Source organism: Thunnus albacares, chromosome 19, assembly GCF_914725855.1.
Source record: "Thunnus albacares chromosome 19, fThuAlb1.1, whole genome shotgun sequence".
Lineage (NCBI taxonomy): Eukaryota > Metazoa > Chordata > Actinopteri > Scombriformes > Scombridae > Thunnus > Thunnus albacares.
Window position 1 is genome coordinate 22,486,461 of NC_058124.1, and position 19,181 is coordinate 22,505,641.

General features: G+C 38.3%; 2 protein-coding genes across 5 annotated transcripts; one reads left to right on the forward strand and one right to left on the reverse strand.

Moving 5' to 3' along the window:
- The first annotated feature begins 163 nt into the window (after window positions 1-163).
- LOC122969532 (G1/S-specific cyclin-E2-like) lies at window positions 164-6,070 on the forward strand. Of its 3 annotated transcripts, none has more exons than XM_044335274.1 (12): window positions 164-247; window positions 1,248-1,279; window positions 1,391-1,448; window positions 1,557-1,607; window positions 1,690-1,835; window positions 1,926-2,061; window positions 2,787-2,933; window positions 3,198-3,293; window positions 3,408-3,542; window positions 3,933-4,044; window positions 4,386-4,543; window positions 5,195-6,070. In XM_044335274.1, the coding sequence occupies exons 1-12, from the start codon at window positions 170-172 to the stop codon at window positions 5,273-5,275; spliced, it is 1,230 nt and encodes a 409-aa protein (XP_044191209.1). In that variant the 5' UTR covers window positions 164-169; the 3' UTR covers window positions 5,276-6,070. The 3 variants fall into 3 exon arrangements, with proteins under 3 accessions (XP_044191209.1, XP_044191210.1, XP_044191212.1); XM_044335275.1 differs by lacking the exon at window positions 164-247 and adding an exon at window positions 254-404; XM_044335277.1 differs by lacking the exon at window positions 164-247 and adding an exon at window positions 587-668.
- On the reverse strand, window positions 5,678-17,744 carry ints8 (integrator complex subunit 8). 2 transcript variants are annotated; one of them, XM_044335242.1, is made up of 28 exons: window positions 17,669-17,744; window positions 16,180-16,318; window positions 15,775-15,949; window positions 15,354-15,494; window positions 14,879-14,950; window positions 14,638-14,689; window positions 14,227-14,406; window positions 13,918-14,025; window positions 13,618-13,770; window positions 12,952-13,052; window positions 12,580-12,721; window positions 12,254-12,324; window positions 11,800-11,975; window positions 11,569-11,699; window positions 10,904-11,014; window positions 10,488-10,692; window positions 10,157-10,278; window positions 9,277-9,461; window positions 9,091-9,124; window positions 8,654-8,713; window positions 8,448-8,509; window positions 8,233-8,351; window positions 7,358-7,461; window positions 7,110-7,160; window positions 6,937-7,010; window positions 6,795-6,859; window positions 6,572-6,615; window positions 5,678-6,219 (listed from the first exon to the last, which is right to left on the reverse strand). In XM_044335242.1, the coding sequence occupies exons 1-28, from the start codon at window positions 17,675-17,677 to the stop codon at window positions 6,103-6,105; spliced, it is 3,003 nt and encodes a 1,000-aa protein (XP_044191177.1). In that variant the 5' UTR covers window positions 17,678-17,744; the 3' UTR covers window positions 5,678-6,102. The 2 variants fall into 2 exon arrangements, with proteins under 2 accessions (XP_044191177.1, XP_044191178.1); XM_044335243.1 differs by having other exon boundaries at window positions 17,570-17,700.
- Window positions 17,745-19,181: the final 1,437 nt, after the last annotated feature.

The following is a 19,181-nucleotide window of genomic DNA, read 5'->3' on the forward strand; positions in this document are numbered from 1 at the left end:
TTTAGTTTTTTTTAAAAACTCCTCTTGAAGCATTGAGGCTGTTGAAACTGATGCAAAGGTATACAAAAAAGATACCGAAAACATGATTACAGATTATCACCTTTAATTTAAGCGTCTCTTTAATTAAAAAATGTATTTAAATGGTTTAGGGTTGGGAGTATTTACACACATGCGCAATATGCCGCAAACGCGCATTTGGTGGCGCCAGCGCCAACTACAAATGTTACTGACTTACAACACGGACAGGGTAAGCTGCTCATATCACTGCTCCTGCAGAGATAACTTCTCTTTTAGCTCAGTATTTTAGTACTTTTGCACTTCTGAACCTTTTCAAAGTCGTTCGTAAGCAGGAGTTTATAGCTTAAAGATCCACTTTAAGCTGCAAGTTGCTCGTTATTTTGTCGGTGAGTTTAATAAACTCGGTTGTTGTCGAACTCGTTTTATCGTTGTGTTTAGCTATGTTAGCTAACTCTAGCCGGCTAATGGTGGTGTATAGTTGACAGAGAGAGCGGGGAAACACAGTTTGCGTCTTGTGAGCTTTAATTAGTGAGTTTGAGCTTTTGGCTGCTGCAGGAAGTTGAGTCCAGGATCCTTTTCAGGAGTCTGTTCCTGTGTGGTGACCGGGTAAATTGGATGATAATGCATCTGAATCCCGATCAAACTTACTGGTAAAAGCGCAGAAATGGTCAAATAAACAGAAACGAACGACTTGTGTAATAGTTGATGATGATAATGTGGCTGTCCGTTAACGTTACTGTTGAATTCAAAGATTGTATCTGTGATAGTTTGCACAAAATGTCCTCCCTGGGCCTTTGTGTTGTTGCTGCATTAAAGGGAGCATTTGGAGGCTTTCATTCACTGCCTCTGTGCTGTTCTTGGTCTTTTTTGTGTCATGCATTTGCAGCATCTTAAGGTCTGATATGTGTGATATAAAACGTCCGAAACGTGAAATGTTTTAGTTGCAAAGTTTTAGCGGATGGAGGCAGCAGAGCGTGGTCAGTTTACGCGCTCATTAATAATGTTGGCGCGTATTATGAGGTCTGTAACAGCTGCATGATACATGTTGCATGAAACAAGGCGGGGTCATCGCTCTTTGTGGCTTTTCTTAGAATGAAAGTGTGTTTTATGCAATCCTAGACAGCTACAGCTGGTGGTTTCGCCATTTCCATCTGAAGGCTAACTTCCTGCTTAGTTGTTCAATACATACTAACTAGTTTTTGCACATTTATCTGCTTTTTTTGTTACAGACAAAATCAGCCATAACCATGACAAGACGAAGGTAATGAATTTTTTTTTGTTGCTTTATCAAGTATTAATGTATGTGCATTGGCTGAGTTGTTGATATAATAGCTTTTAGCTCCATTTTGAGATCAGTTCTGTGTTTCTGCAGTGGTCGCCTGCAGAAAAGATCTGAAATTGCACCTGGGCAGAAATGCAAAGCAACCAAGGTAAGAGCCCTTACAAATCATTAATTTAAGAGGTTTAATAAGTGATTATACAGGCAAGCATTTTTTGATGGTCTGACACACAACTTACAACTTTTTTTTTTTTTTCAGCAAAGCAACAGAAAAAAGGTTCAGCCCCTGTCAAAGCTGCAGTGTGAGAAGGTATAGTTATAGTGCAGTTTGCTATTCATAGCTATTTGTTTGTAATTTATTTGGCACTGAGTTTTCTCACTTCCGTTTTCAGAACCAGCTGGTGCTTGAAGGTGTCTCCAAGCCTTGTGTTCTCATTGAGATGCCTGAGAAGGTAGTGAGGGACGACTTTGAGTCCGGCTATATAGTTCTCACTTCCAGTGATTCTTCTGTCCGGCCGTCTCCTCTTCTTCATCTTGGGTGATTATCACACATTATTCAGCCATGGTTTGACTCACATTGAAGCCCACAGTCACAGTTTTAATAGAAAAGCTGCTCTGAATGTTACAGACGGGGATCTTCAGACGATGTGTGGGTGAAGATGGTCGGTAAGGAGCAGTGTTACAGACACAGCAAGAGTTTCATGCAGAAGCACCCGAGAATACAACCCAGAATGAGATCCATCCTCCTCGACTGGCTAATTGAGGTACTTTTTCGTCTGCGTTTCACATTTATCTCTCACATGCTTCAATAAGTGACTGTGTTTCTATACTTAAGCTGGAGTGATTGTTTTTCAAGTATGCTTTGAGGTGAATTAAATTTTATTTTTGTCTGATAGCAGTGTTGTAAATGTAATGTACAAAACTAGATGAATGTATTGCTCCAACCAAATTATTATTAGCTTGTCTTTGACCTCTATTAGTACATGTTTTAGGCATTTGGTATACAGTATTTAAGACAAAATTCTGTATAAACATCATTAGGGCTGCAACTAACAATTATTTTTATTATCAATTAATCTGCTGATTATTTCCTCAATTCATCTTTTAGTCAATTAAATGTTTTGTTTAATTGTGAGAAAGTGACATTCACAATTACACAGAGCTGACAGTGGTGTCTTTTTAATTAGCTTGTTTTATCTGACCAACAGTCCAAAACCTTAATATAGATAGAAAATATTCAATTTATTGTCATACATGACAGTAAATTGACAACTGGAGAGAGAGAGAATTTGCCATTTTTGCTTGAAAAATGACTGAAACGATGAATCAATTATCAAAATGGTGTTATTTTCACTTTTTGTAGCTTTGATACATGACGGTATCATTTTCTCACCACAAGTTCAGCTGAAGCTATGACAAATATTAAAAGTACTTAAGTTCAGATTAAAATATATATATTGTCAATGGTGTTTTGTTTTGTTTTTTTTAGGTGAGTGAGGCGTACACCCTTCACCGGCAGACCTTCTACCTGGCACAAGACTACTTCGACCGGTTCATGCTGACACAGGACAACATTGAAAAGGGCATGCTGCAGCTCATCGGGATAACTTGTCTATTCATAGCATCAAAAATGGAGGTAAGGAAGAAAAAAGGAAGGTATCAGGTCTCGTTTTCTCAAAATCACTCTGAAGATTAAACAAATCTGTGACCAGAGAGACTTTCACTTCAACAGCAGATTTCAGTACACTTGTGAAATATCACACTTAAACACAACAGTTAGTTTAGATCTTTTTTTCTGCTTAGTGGAAGCAGTACATAGAAAATATCTTATTTATATGACTGTGCATGTTGAAGAAGTGGAGTTTTTAGTCATGGTGCTGTTTTTCTTTCTTCCTTGTAGGAAGCCTGTCCTCCCAAACTCTCACAGATGGCGTACGTGACTGCTGGCACCTACTATGAACATGAGATTCTTCAAATGGAGTTAATCATTTTGAAGGTAAATCTGTTAAAAGAGTGTCTGTATATGTGTCTCAGTACATATTTTATCAGTTTTTTTATTATTAATCAATGAGAAAACTTTAATTTTTGCATATTTGTAATCGTTTTACAGGCGTTATGTTGGAACCTCTGTCCCGAAACCGCTGTGTCGTGGCTGAAGCTTTACTTCCAGATGGCATCAATGAACTCCGACTCTGACCTGCTCGAGTCGCAGTTTCCACAGGACACATATGTACAGATGACACGAGTAGGTGTTTTGAATGGCACTCTTTTTTTTAAGCATACGCACTGACACAAACCTCAAAATTTACCAGAGATGAGTCAACACTTGTCTTACACAGTCACAACAAAAATGAAACCTTGAAAGGGTTTTTTTTCTTTAAGAGCTATTGTTTTGATTTCATGTTGTTGCAGAACCTTCACATCAAGATACTTTCTCTCCCGATTCTTTATAACCACCCTCATGTGAAATTACATGACTGTCTCAGTACTTTTTCACTTTTGGCAATGAGTCACTTGTTGATGTTCCCGTTATCTGGTCATTAACCAAAGAAAAAATTAAAAGCACTTCCATCCAATTTGGCTCATGACTCATGTTCACTGTTGTTTTTCTTGTGTTTTTTTTTTTTTTTTCTAGCTTTTAGATCTGTGTATCCTCAACATAAACTCACTGGACTTCCAGTATCGAGTGTTGGCCGCTTCGGTCTTGTGCCATTTCATTCAACAGGAAACGGTTGAAAAGCTCTCAGGTAAGGAAGTTGAGATTAATTTAAAATGTGTGTGAAAATTTGAAAAGCCTTTTGATATAACACCAGCTCAATATCTGGGTGAAAATTGGACCAGACAGAGCAGAGGTGTCTATTATAGTATTTATTTAAGTCAATCAAGAAATCAGATTTTGGTTTTGTGGTCTTTGTATCAAAGCCATAAACCCAAACCATTAAGCCACATCATTATCACTTATTGTCTGAGCTGTGATTGAATTATACAGTATTACATGAAGTAAAGCAGGGTTTTTTCTAGTGCATGTAATTGTGGCCATCTGAGAGCTTCAAACTGAGCTTTCTTTGTGTTTTTTAATTGTGCTCAGGTCTGTCAAAAGATGCCATCCAGCCGTGTGTCAACTGGATGGCCCCCTACGTAGAGTCGGTGAGCCGGTTCGGCAGAGCGACACTGCGGGATTTCGCCAGAGTAAAGTCAGAAGACCGACACAACATCCAGACGCACACAGACTACATGACCATGCTGGTTAGTGTTTTCTTATTCTGACTGTTGATATTAAGTTGAGGATGATATTTTTGATTCTTGCCACTGACAAGCTTTCATAAAGCCTAATGGAAGCTGTAGTTATGTAATGCCATGTAAATTTGTGTCTTTAGCTTTAAGTTTCTACAGTACTACATACTAATTTAGATTATAATAGGTAACCTACCTACCTGGTAACATGTTGGAGCTTTCCAGAAACCCTTAATTCTGTATGTCTTAGTATAGGACTGATCTTGTTTGATTGGTATTAATTGACTATGATAAATGTTATTTGGTTTCAATAAGCTTCTGTATTTGGCGTTTTGGGTGTGTTGAAAGTGTACTAATGAGTGTGTAGAAGTGGCTAAAAGATTTATTTCCTTTTTGAAACTAAAATATGTTTTTGTGCAGCGCTCTGCCCTCATTGGCTGAGAACAGGAAATTGAATTTTGTTCGTACAAACCTTTTTACACGAGGACGAAGCAATATTTGTTTCATTTGATTTATTGACAAGGACTGTCTTTAGTGAGCTGAATCCCTGTTTTTAAAGGAGAAAAAAAGTTAAAAATAAATTAGTAGCTATTTAAAGAATCTGAACTGTTGTCCACACATTATCATCGGTTCCTGACTTCTTCTTTTTTTTTTATCTTTTAGGAGGACGTTAATCAACAAGAGGTAAACAGCCAGTTCCCCACTCCTCCCAACAGCACAGAGAAAACACTCTGCACGCACTGAACTACAAGATGACTGATGTGAGTGTGAACGAAGACGACACAGGGTTGAATTTCTCACAAAGACAGACTCTTGTTTACTGGAGACGCCTGCCAGTCAAAGAGACGACTGTTAACAGGAATACAGAGTCTGACGGAAGGTTGTTTCTCACCCTGCTGATGTGAGAGATCTGTCACTGAATGCATTATCCAGGACAACGTGCCTGTATTTTAAAGAATCTTGGCCAAAGCTTTTTGTCCAGAACTTTTTAGCATTTTTTTTTTTAGCAAGTAACTGGGTGCTTTTGATTCAGAAAAGAAAAATGTTTTTTAAAAAAAAAAAGTTTCCAAGTTTGCTTTAAGTTATGATTTCCAAGAAATTACTTTGCATTACTGAATGTGATGTGCAATTGTTTACTTTTTGTGCATATTAAATATGTTCATAGCTAACAGGTAACGTTAAATGCTTCGGAGTGTGACTGTATAATATGAGTATAGTGCAGCTACTTCTCCTGTCAACTAGATTGTCTGATTATGAAACTTTGAAATATGAAATGTTCTGTATGAGTCTGCACTTCAGGTGACTTTATTCACCAGTGTTGAATAAAGTACAGACTCTTGTAGTTCATTCATATTGCTCAGTTTTCTTTATGCTATTATAAACAAGGCATTTTGTGACTCAGGGCAATGGATAGTCTGTGATTTTACTCATTTTAAGAATTCATCACAAATGATTACGAGTGTACAAATGAGCTACTATTTATTTAGAAATGTATTTTCTACTGCAAAATAAAAATGTACATTGCCACACCCCCCCCAAGAGTCTGATAGTGGTTCCTTATTTTTTTTCTACTAGAAATACAGCTTGGCCATCGCCTGCAGGAATCTCTTCTTCCTTTTCTGTGCAGCCAGCTGCAGCACTTCCTCTGGGTTACTGGTGTTCAGCTCCGTCTGTCCGATCGCTTTTATCTGAGGAAAAACATGTCAGAAATTATTTGAGATTAAACACGAGCAGGTTGAAATTGGACTGAAAATGGGGTTGAAAAAAACTGGGTTATATTTTTAGATAAACCCTGATTTAACAGCATTTAGCAGCTGTATTTCAGTGTAAATTAGGTCTCACGTGCTGTATACATTGAAATATACTTATTTATATACTTTTCAACCACATTTAGGTTGGTGTTGACCATGTTTTTTTTATTGAATCAGTGCTTACTGTGCTGTTACTAGAACTGTTTATTCATCACAAATCATTGACATATTTTAACCATATTTAATAAAAGTAAAACCCGATATTCACTCCTGCACTTGAACTACTCACCGCTATTTGTCTTTTTTCAGTTTCACCTCGTTTGTGGTGAATATCTGATAACACAGTTAAAGGAGAAAAAGTAAATACTGAAGATAACAATATGAAGAGTTCATGTAGTGTTAAGACTAGCTGGAGGCTATGAAAAGTTTAAATAAAACAAAAACATTTCTTAGACTGAAGATGACTGACGTGGTTTTGATTTTTCCTTATGAGTAATTAACAGCAAGGATACGTGTGAGGTATTCCAGGATGGTGACGTCCCAGATGTAGTCGTAGAACGAGTCCATGGCGTCGTGGCTGATACAAGATATTGCAAATGTTAACAACTGATCTTCATCGGTGGTTACTGATCAATGTGTCATGTGACCTCATACCTGTTCTGCTCTTGAAGAGCCTTGAACGCCGTCATGTAGTCCACTTCTCTGAGAAACTGGCAGAGAACAGCAACCTTGATGGGAAGTAGAGAAGTCATTTCTATTTAAACACTGAAGACGGCGCTTAAAGAATGTTAAATTTACTAAATCAAATGTTTTGTTTGACCTCTGACCTGTGTGTGGCAGTTCATCATCGAACAGCACTTGATCATCCTCTTTAGGACCTGCGAAGAATGTAAAACAGTGGGCTCGTTTGATGTTTTATGATTGTAATTTGCTCACAGAATACATCTTACGTTCTAGTACTTTTAACCTTTTTAACTGTAGAAATTAATCCTAAATCCATGTAGGAGAGCTGTTCATCAGCTCATTGTGGAACGTTTTATTAGTTACAGTATTGAGAGCGGCCTGTGTGATCTACCTGGTCGGTGTAAACATCAGGTGGTACGGCTTTGGTGAAGAAGTCGGAGCACACGGCTCCAGCCTGGAGGTAAAGGTTCAGTGCAGCAGAGTACTGGTTGGTCACTACAGACACACAGAGAGAGAGAGAAACCAATTTAACATACACATCTGGTTAATTGTTGTGTTTTTCTTCTGTAGCAGCCAGATGTTAATGCGCCTAACGTTGACAGTAACCTGTTTTTCTTTGTTATGTGGTTGCACGCTGTCAGGAGATGTTCACCCTCTGTGAACTACTAATGAGAGACTGGTGTGACAGTGGATCGTGCTGCAGGAAGCTGTTGACGAGTTTCAGTCAGCACCATCAGACCTGTGATAAACACTGTTGCTACTGGTAGTTACAGTAAAGCCACATGAGGCTAATTCATTGTAGTTGACTTAACTACACCAGCTTGTAAATTCATCACCTCATAATGAGCAAGAGTCACTTAAATTATTAACCTAAATTATTTTGTAACTGGTTAATCCGTCTATCAATTTTCAGGTGCTTAACAGAGTCCAGGTCAATTGATTAATAATATTAGTAGATATTATTGTTGTACACAGCTGGGAAGTACTGACAAAAATGTGTTTAAATGTCAATAAATTCATGTAAGTAATTGTAACTGTTTTTCCATCAATCTTTGAACACTATGGCTGTGAAAAAGGTACTAAATTGCACTTTTATGTGGTATTTAAAAGGTCTAAAACGTCTTAAATGTGATTTTGCAACTGCTACTTGACCCGAGTTTGCAGAAACCTCACTGATGAAATACTGCAGGCTGAACTGGAGAAAAACAAATGTTGTGTAGAATCATTAAAGCTCAAAGACTTTAGACCACTTCTGATGCTTCGTACCGAAGTAGATGTCGGCCTGTGTGATGAGCCAGGACTGGTTGTTGGGGTTCAGGGTGAGAGCGTAGGACACCAGCTCTTTGACCGTCACTGCTACGGCCTCCACATCCACTGCCTGTATGCTGATAGACACACATCATCATCATCATCATCACATCTACCTTCTTAAGTCGATGTGTAAAATAGTGAGAATTAATATGTAGTACATTTGTTCTTACTTAGGAAGAGAAGATGGCCAGATGGAGAGATGCTCTGCTGTCACTTCATTTACAATATCATCCTGAAGAAGAAGAAAACATTGATTACACTCGCTGAGAGGTTAATGAAGCACCATTTTAGAGTCTGAAGTGTGTGTTATTATAGTGTTACTATAGTGTATTGTTCAAAATCCAATAATTTAACATCATTCAAAGTTGAGACATACCCGCACGATGCTGTGGAGCCTCACAAACAGTGAGATGAGGGTTGTCAGCACCAGCGGCTCCTGAGAGGAAATAACATGAAACTTGTTACCTTTTGTATCATGAACACCTCGTCCAATGACGCACCGCTTCTAGGGCTGCAACTATCAATTATTTTTTATTAAATATTACTCTTTGTATCATGTTCATGATTAATCGATGAGTTGTTTAGTCTATAAAATGTCAGAAAATAGTGAAAGATCACAATCACTGATTCCCAAAGCCCAAGATGCAACCTAAAATGTCCCAACCAGCAGTCAACTACCCAAAGATATTCAATTTACTATCATAGACAACTAAAGAAACCTGAAAATATTCACATTTAAGAAGCTGCAACCAGAGAAATTAATCATTCCAGCTGTTTCCACGGTGGGTTTTGTTTGCCTTATTGTGTACTTACTCTGAGTTTCTTGATGAAAGTGATGAATTTACTCCTAAATGGGTTAAATAAACAAAAAGAACATACCAGAATTAGCATTACTCTTTCACACTGTACACTGCACATTGTACTTGAGTTTTCATTTCTCTAAAACATGTAAAAACCATAAAACATCAGGATAACAAGTATTAGTATACATGTTTGTACCTGTGCAGGATGCCCATAGAGGACTCTCTCTGTTTAATGAGGCCCACTCGACCGTCGTTGTTCCTCTTGTGCTGGATGGACACGCTGCAGATCTGCACCACAACGTCCCAGAGCTCCTTGGCAGTGCGTCGGCTCTCTTTAGGACCTGGGAGCTCTTTGCATGTGGAGGCCAGGAGCTGACCAAGCTAGAAACAGAGGGGGGACATATCAAAACCACGTCAGGTCTCAACTGTGTCAACCATGTCAGACCCACCATCCTTACAAACTCGCTATTTGAACCCATAGATTTACTTTGAATTCAAATGGAGATGCCAAAGTTTCCAAAGGTGCCAAATATGTCCTTTTAAATTACTGGGAACTGGTATAAAATCATGCACAATACTTTATAATAATCATATGGCTTAAACAACGTGATGTAAATATGTTTCTCTATCTTGAAAGCTACTTTAAGGGGAAAATCTGAGTTCAAGAAGTTCATTTTAAACCACGTCTGCCTGTGTGTGTTGATATTCAAGGGAAATTAGATACTGTGTTTTGTTGCCGATTACAGCAGCTGGCTACATCTTGTCAGAATAAATCAACTTTATTGAAGATTTTATGAGTTCAGTGAGCTCATAACAGCAGAGCATATAAAGATTTAAGTCGCTCAGGGACATTTAAATCAAACTTTATGCTTCCTGTGGGCCCAGGGAAGACTAGCGACCAATTTGTGGAAGCTAATGGGGATCCAAATAAAGAATAAAAAAATAATAAGACATATTTAACTATTTTGTGACCTACAAAAATGTTTCCTGGACCAGTAACCTGAAAGATGCTCATAGAATCAAGTGTAAGAAACAATGATAGTATTTATCTGCTACAAAGAGGCTGTAACAGTTACCTTGATGTACGGGTTGTTCATGACCAGAGACGGTGGCACCTGCAAAGTCAGGTAGTCGTTCTCCCTCCAGTTCAACATGAAGGCGACACACTCCTCTCCCACCACCTGACGAAGAGGCAGATCTGGAGACAAAAAAAAACAAGGATACTCAAATATTTAGAGCATCTGAAGATCCAATACTGTTTAAACTGCTTTAGGCTGGTGAGTCAAATGTAAAAACATGAGGAACAGCTTTTATATACTGACTAGCTTTGACAAAACCAGAAGTTTTGAACAAATTACAGGCGAGTACAGATCAGATAATGACTCCACACTGTCACCATCCACTCACCATGAATCCTCATCTCTAGGTAGCCCCTGACTCTGCTGACCAGATCGGGGGGCGGTCGCTCCTTGCTGCCTTCGGCCGCCATCGCCTCGTGTGCACGGACCTCCAGCAGCAGCATCTCGTTCAGCATCACTTGCCTCAGCTTCGGGGAGAACTCAGTAACCAGCTCCAGGCAGGCGGAGAAAAGCTGCCGTGCGTGGACAAAGTCCTGAGACAACAGAAAAACATCATTATTATCACTTTTATGTGATATCCACAAACTGATTCCAGGCACCAGCTCCATGTCAAAACAACCTTTACCAATCAGTAACTGTCCAACTTTTTCATTTATGTGCATAACTGAAGAAGAAAATTCCTCTTACCATGAAATGTATTTTTGAAACAAGTTACCATTTTGAGCACTGATAATGTAATCATACCTTTATTGATATGCAGTGGAGGCCTTTGGCCATGAGGATGTAAACCAGGTCCTTGGTCAGGTTGTCTTTAATACCAAGGATCACGTTGATGTAGTCTGGAGGAACCTCCCACTGAACGAACACACACACACACACACACACACACGAGGAAAATGATGTTTTAATTGTGTCAGTATGTCTTTTTCATTATATCTGATAAGGAAGTGATATTGCATTTTCCAGTAACTCTTCACTTTAAGTCCCCCTATTTAGTATTTATGAGCAGTACATTAACAGTTATTAAATGTTTATAACACACTATAATGCAGTAGTAATCAGATATTAATGTTCATTAATGTAGTTGTCAACAACTATACCTCCTCCTGTGAGCAGAGTTAACTGGATACTGGTAAAAAATATAATGGATGACAGTATCGTAAAATACAGCTGTAATAATATGAAATATGTCTTCGTAGGAAATGTTTATGTACACTGTTGAGAAATCCTAAATAGGAGCATTAAAGTAAAAGTTAATGTCACCAATTTCCATAATAGGATATAAAATATCTAATACATATATTAAATTTAATATCTAAAATATAAATGTAGAATAAAAAATACTGAATATCTGTGATATTAGCACTTGAGCTAATTTCTCTTCCACTATCAACTTGTTGACCTCTGACCTTACTGTTGACCCTCCAGAAGGGTCGCTCGGCCATGCCGTGGAGTTCGATGAGGATCTGCCTGATCCTGCGCGGCTCCAGGGAGAGGATGAGCTGCTGCTCGAGCTGCCCGATGTTCACACTCGCTGAAGCTTTGGAGGAACGAACCAAAAATATACGTGAAGTCACAATCTCAAAGACCTGCTGAAATGTGCCACTGAGCATTTACAAACACACACACACACTCTGTACCTGGAATGTCATAGAAGGAAGGCAGCGGCTTGGCGCTGAGGTTGATCGTGGCCGACCTCTTCCTCATCTGCTCCACCAGGACCTTCCTCTCTTCCTCCTTCAGCAGCTCCATGAAGAGCTTATGAGACGACACCACAAATACCAGAGACAGATCCTCCAGTCTTTCACACAAAGTCCTGCACGACAAGAATGGTCTCATTAAAAAAAGGTGATTGACATACAGCAGCAGTATGATGTCAAATCACAGCTGTTTAATGAAGAACTCATGCAGACTGTGAAGAAGATACTGCACATTGATCTGCACCACGGTAGGCTCTGCGATTCCTTAAATTCAGGTTTTATGGTCCCTATATGTAGTACATCAGCGTGTCATGTCACCACATGAACTGTCAGCATATCTCTGCATCCGTTTGTTGTATGTGACAGTAAAGTGACTCTGCTGTATGTCACTCACTTCATAAAATTGGCCATGTTTCTTCTGGATGTTTCTGATGGACGCTCCTTTTCCAATGATCGCGTGCAAACCTGCAAGACGAAGAAAAATCGTATTCAAATTTGCAGCGACATGAAATTTTACCATCACCTGGCAAATCATAAATTACACGTTTAACTCCTCAAACGTCAGCACAGCTTACCCCACATAGAACCTTATTGTCTCCACATCATGTCTGTTCTTAACTTAACAAAATCAGAAGGTTTTTTGCTTTATTGCCACAATCACATATAAGTGATTGTTCTGCGCCTTTATTTAACATATTTCAGGATTTTTGAGCTCCTTACCTCTAAAATGAAGTCCACCATTCGTTTACTGGGCTTAAGAAGCACCTGCTGGAAACGCACGCAGAGGACGTCTCCTTCCAGAGCATCTCGGACAGCGTTGCAAACACAAAGCTTGTGGCAAACCTCATCCAGCCCCGTTTCTCTGCACAGAGATAATTCTAGTCATTACATGGGTTCTTACCACAGTAATTAATTATCTGATGAGACATATCGATTTAAATGATTTCATTAAAACTAAATAATTTGTTATTCATAGATAACCAATGCAAGTTATACCATGTACCAATAGTAGTTACACATTTATAGACCTATAAAAGATAAACACAGTTATGTTTGTATGAGTTCTAGTTTTGGAATGAATTGTCGTCTCACCCTTGTTGGACTTTGTACAGAAACTCCCTGAGAACCGACCGTCTGAAGTGGTTTGGCAAACTGTGTGTCACGTTGTCTTTGATGAAGGCTTCGATGACAGCCTGTAAGAGTGGAAACGGAATTTATTTACAAGTTCTACGTAATATATAAAAAGTACTACACATAATTAATAAATACCTCCAGCAAGTCAAATGTCCTTGTAGTTTGTACTCAATAATCTTCAGTTTACAGCTGGAGCTTTACCAAATGTCACATTACTCATTATTAGGGCTACAACTAATGATTATTTTCATGATTAAATAATTAATCATTGTGTCCATAAAATGATGGAAAATAGTGAAAATATTATTTACCAGAGCCAAATGTTGTCTTTAAATGTCTTACTTTGTCCAACCAAACAGTTGAAAACAATAATATTCACTTTACTGTCATGTATGACAAAGAAAAGCATTAAATCACATTTTTGGAGCTGAAACCAGCAAATGACCGAAACAATTATTATTTACTCATTAAATGTAACTTGGGCATATACTGTATGTTTTGACAAATACAAGATTTCCAGTGTATTTGCACCAAGTTCATATCTTTCTCTTCACGTTGTCGTCCCAGATGTATTTTTACATAAACGTTTAGGAGCTTTAATGTCAGTGCAGGATCAGCTCTAACCTGGTAGTTGTGTGTCCTGATCAGACTATTGATCTGATCATAGGTAGAGGACTGGTAGTCAGAGGAGTCACAGTCTCCAGTCAAAGCTTTGCAGGCGTTCCAGTAGCCGGCCAGACGCTTCTCATCCAGGTGAACATGGACCGTCGAGTCCAGCTGAAAGACAAATAGGAATAACTCTGATACTACTGATTTCTTAAATTCCTTATGGGAATAGTTTATTAAATTAAAACAAGACAAATCTGAACATAGTTGAGTTATGAAACTGCCATTTCAAGGTTACAAAGAACAACATGAGTCTACCTTCTTTAACAGTTCCTTTGTCTGTCTGAAGTGATCTCTGGCTTTTTCAAACGCAGGCTGGTCTGTGCAGCCTTGCTGGAAGAAAATAGCTCCCAAATCATAATGAACCTAAAACCAACCAAGAAAAATTAGACAAATTTTAGTTTCAGCTCACCATGAGCTATACAGTCAATTATTTTCAACTGGGACAACATACTAAAATCAAAGATAAGATGCACATTCAGCAACAGTTTCAGTTTTCAGCAGATTTAAGAGATGTAATCACACAGATCTGATGCACACACTTATCTGGATTAATTGTCCACCGACCTGACAGTGTAACTCATCAGCACTGATGCGAAGCCCTGCGGTCGAGGACTCTGTCTCTCCGTTGGCAGCGGCATCAGCAGCCAGCAGATCCAGAGTCCTCAGCGTGTGAACGTAGAAGTCTTTCTTCAGCTGCAGAGCTCCTTCCAGGACGCTGATGGAGTCGGTCGCCTGCTCTTTCAACTGAGGGAATAATGTCATATAAGAAGAAAGAAACAGATTCTCTTAGAATCTCACACAAGAGAGATTATTAGAAAAGGTGATTTGATGAAATGTTCATTCAAACCTTTATAAAATCAAGGTTATCACTGAAATGACTCTAAAACATGGATAAAATGCTATTCAACATCAGCAGTGGTGTGAACAATATATTTGAGGATTTCCACTATATGCATCAAAAACATGTTCACTCACCACAGTGAGGATGTTGTCAGTCATCTCTTTCTCCTGCTGCACAACATTCAACCTGAGACAAACCGAAGGAAAATAAGTCACTAATGTTCTTTCTGTGGACTCAAACTCACCACTTAAAAAGGCAAATTGGACATTTTGGAGGCTGCACAAAGTTTCAGCTAAACACAAACAAATCTTCTATTTGCTCTGTAAACAACTTGGGCTTGTTTGAAATATGAAGGAAAAAATGAGCAGAACGTACATGTTCATCTGGTGAGGTCCCGGTTTGGTCTGTTTCTCTGGAAAGCTGCTCAGCACGATGGTTCTGATGGCCCTTTGACACAAGAAAACACGGACATATCGGGTCAAAATTTTTGTTGTACCACACTGATTGGATATATCGCCAGCAATTTATGTACTCAGCTGATGCTTAAACGGCCAAGTTAATCAGAATAAGCATGCAAAGTGTTTGTCCTGGTGAATCAGTGCTCTAAGATGTACTTTGATGGAAATCAGGATGTGGAAATTTGTTGCATTTCTGTCTCCTTCTACTATTATCTGTCTACAAAAGTATCAAATCTAAAAACCAGATGTCGAAAATTGTATCATTTTATATGAATGTGTGAATTGTTATTTAACTAAGATTCATAAATAACAAATTATTTGACAACAATTGTGTCTGATTGGGTCTGTCTGACCCTACAGTTTTATGTCTGTTTTCCTGGTGTTTCACTCACCAGCGGTTGTAGATGATAACAGCCATGGCTGTGGTAGGAGGCAGAGTGGATAGATCCAGGTCCACATGTTTCACCCCTGGCGGTACTTTGCTCACACACAGGAGCTCGTTCAGTAACATATTTAACACTGGAATGGTCAAGCTGGCAGGGAAGAAGGATAGATTATTACATCCAGTGAGGTAACAGGCTGTAATATTTGTTAGAAAGCAGTCCGCAGCATTTAACTTTACATCTCTGACTTTCTAGTAAAGTAGTTTAGCTTTTATCCTTCACATATGTGTTGAAAAATTAGACTTTCATAATTTAAAGGGTAACATAACAGAGAGCCTCAAATCTTCAGGTACAGACATTAATCGCAGTTAAGACATATTGTTGATTTTAAATTAAAAGCCTCAACACACACACACACACACACACTCACCCTTTCTCAAGTAAATCCAGATCCCATTTCATGTGTGCGGCTACTTTCAGAGCCAGCAGCTTCAGGGTGCGGTTCCTGCGGTTGTCTGCTGGAGGCTGCACCTGATTCTGCTCGTTCACTGAGGGTTTGGATGCCTGCTCCAGGAACTGGATGATCAGCTGCACCGGTGTCGGATCTGTTGAAACACACACACATATGTACTTTATATGGACCAACGTGCACACACACCATTTTGTTCCACAGATCTGTGATGTCAGGAGTCATTTGGTATTTTTTAAGATAGTTAAAACATGTATTTATTAAAAGGGAAAATCTGTATAACACGTCTATGCTTGACATTTTCTTCATTCTGTTTATTATATTGGTAATAATCAGACCGCTGTAAGTGTATAATAAAAGCTGTACCTGGGTTTGACTTCTCCAGGTGTTTCTCCAGCAGGGTGCCGTCCAGGAGGAACTCAAACCAGGAGGTCTGAAGAGGCGTGCTGGGCCGACTGCTGGCCACAGCAGCGACTCGGTCCGCCGCCTCCGCACTCATCCTCCCCTGGTGAACAGTGACACAAATTTACCTTTTACGACATAATAAAACCTGTTTGACTTATGATGTGAAGGGTGATGTGAACAGGGCATCGATGGACATTTCAACAGAGGGCATGTATGAAGTGGACAAAATTTCTTAGCTACATAATTTAAAAAATAAGACTGAAGTTAATGCAACTGTTTTATAACGACATCTTGAATAATAAGAGTTGAGCTGCAACAATTAATCGACTGAAGCTAAATAAATCGGCAACTATTTTGACAATCGTTTAATTTTCAGAGTTCTCAAACGTGACAATTCGCTGCATTTCTTGTTCTTACACATTAGTAATAATAATAATAATACAGTTTATTTATACAGAGCTATTAAAAAGGCACTCAAAAACGCTTGACATAGACAAATTACATGGCAAAACTTAGTTACACACAATAAAATCAAAGCATCAGGAAAGACTGTTAAAAGTGCAAAAAAATTAATTAAAAGAGAATAAAAGACAAAAAAAGACTGTCTCATTATAGTAGGTCACGCAGTAACATGCATAAGTCATGTACATTGTGGTAAATGTAGTACTTCAATTTTGACAATTTTTCTTTGTAGGCAAGTCCGCCAACTTTATGGAAGTGTAATACCAAATCACTAGAGTAACTCTTTTAAACTTGTGATATAAGAATCTGAGATGTCAAATGGTCGTCAAACAGAAGTCGTCAAAATTATACTGTACAAGTACAAGATTCAAGTACAGTACTTGAGTAAATGTACTTACTTTCCAACACTTTGTACATAAATAAATTTGTGTTTAATTTCCTATTTGAAGCACATAACGTTAGCTAAATTCTGTACATATTGTGTACATGCAGTATAGTACAATAAGTGGTTATAGAAGCGGTTTAAATATCTGTATCTCCCAAGGAGGCAAACATTTATACGCGGTGCTGCCTCCATTGCTGGCTAAATAAGTTAGTGAAAGTGGATAGCTAGTTAGCTAATAATGATGTTTTAATTTCATGTAGTGGCCAGAGGAGCTTTAATTTGTAACTATGCGCAGTCCCGAGTGGGCGGAGATTTCAACTTAGTCCAATGGAACTGTCCGAGTATGACCGACCCAAGGTGGCTCGGGGCTGCCATGGTTACAGAATCAAGCGCACCCCCTCCACTCTCTGTTGTGTCTGAAGCCAGCGGTGTTTGGGCTAACTCTCCGGCTAACTAGCTGAACTCTACAGCCTGGTCCGCGCACTAACGGACGGATTTTCTTACCTTAACAAGCCAAAATGAACAAGCAGAAGATATAAGTGCTAAATGTACAACAAAATCTCCAAAGTGCTGGTGGAGCTACACAGACTGTTTGATTCTCACATAATTCATTCTGCGCTCCGACGTCTTTCCGTCGTAATTCCGGTTCCGCTTCGTCGTCAGGGAGACTCACAGCGGCGCCACATGTGCGCATATTTATACTCTGTGAATGTCTCATTTATGGATATATACATTTATGGTCTCATTCTTATAACTTTTTCATTAATACGTAAGCGCGCACATGCAGACATCTATCGTTAAATGTCTCTGAATATAACATAATTTATGTGCGTAAAAGATAGTTTATTAGCAGTGGTAGAAAGTAACTAAGTACATATTCAAGTACTGTACAGTTTTGAAGTACTTATACTTGAGTATTTCCATTTTATGCTACTTTATACTTCCACTCCACTACATTTCAGAGGGAGATATTGTACTTTCTACTCCACTACATTTATTTGACAGCTTTAGTTACTTTTCAGATGAAGATTTAACACAATGGATAATATAACAAGCGTTTAAAATACAACACATTGTTAAAGATGAAACCAGTGGTTTCCAACCTTTTTGAATTTTGACATCTTACAAAAAGCAGTGTGTAGTCAGGGTCACATTTCAGATGTCAATGAGTTGTTAACAGCTCCACCAAATAGTAATTTTTCCCTCTAAACTTCTCACATGGTTTCATTTCAATAAATGTTCAAATGATTCAATATTTCACCAAAAATCAAAGATTAGAGAAAAAGTCCAAAAAATTTAAAAAAACAAAACAAAACAGATTTGTGTATCAGAACTTTGTTTTTTCTTCTTTCCTCTCCCATTAATCATCTCACGACCCCTCAGATTTATCTGGTGACCCTTTGGAGGGGCCCGACCCCTAGGTTGGGAACCACTGGACTAAACTAGCTAACTATATATAAAGTAGTTGAAACTAGCTCCACCTCCAGCAGCTACAACAGTAACATGCTGCTCTAACACTGATGCTTCAGTATTAATAATCTAATGATGTCATATATATTAATATATCAGTCAGAGGAACCAAACCACTACGTTTACTGCAATACTGTAACTTTAACTTTTACTGAAGTAGGATTTTTCATGCGGGACATTTACTGTAATGGAGTATCTTTACATGCTGTATTGGTACTTTTACTAAAGTAATAAAGTCTGAATACTTATTCCACCACTGTTAATTAGTTTGAGGGCTGCTTGTAACCTTTTTTTTAGTAATACTGTAATAACTGCCATGCTTATAACACAAACATGACTGAATGTAGATTTATGAGACTGAAGTTCACTTATGTGTTACTTGATTTCAGGCTCATAAGTTAAATTCTGTGGAGTACAATTCTATCCAGACATAAAATGATGAGGGAAATGTTAAATTTAAGTGAAGATACTAATAATTTGTTTTGTTTTTTAAGAAAATATATAACACAAACAAATATCTATAGGGACTTTAGGAGCTCATTGAACAAGGAAATTTGATATTTATTTGGCAACTGATACTGTAAAAAGGTTCTTTTAATATGGGCAGTATATCTAAAACCTGAAAGTGAAAGTTCAGAATTCAAAT

Excerpts from the sequence above, each read along its gene's own strand:
- LOC122969532 (XM_044335274.1), top strand. The coding sequence starts at position 170 with ATGCGCAATATGCCGCAAACGCGCATTTGGTGGCGCCAGCGCCAACTA. Across the intron at positions 1,280-1,390 it reads ATAACCATGACAAGACGAAG|TGGTCGCCTGCAGAAAAGAT; the intron begins GTAATGAATTTT and ends GTGTTTCTGCAG. Across the intron at positions 1,836-1,925 it reads TCTCCTCTTCTTCATCTTGG|ACGGGGATCTTCAGACGATG; the intron begins GTGATTATCACA and ends TGAATGTTACAG.
- ints8 (XM_044335242.1), bottom strand. Across the intron at positions 15,950-16,179 it reads CCTGGAGAAGTCAAACCCAG|ATCCGACACCGGTGCAGCTG; the intron begins GTACAGCTTTTA and ends GTGTTTCAACAG. Across the intron at positions 13,771-13,917 it reads CAAAGGAACTGTTAAAGAAG|CTGGACTCGACGGTCCATGT; the intron begins GTAGACTCATGT and ends TTTGTCTTTCAG.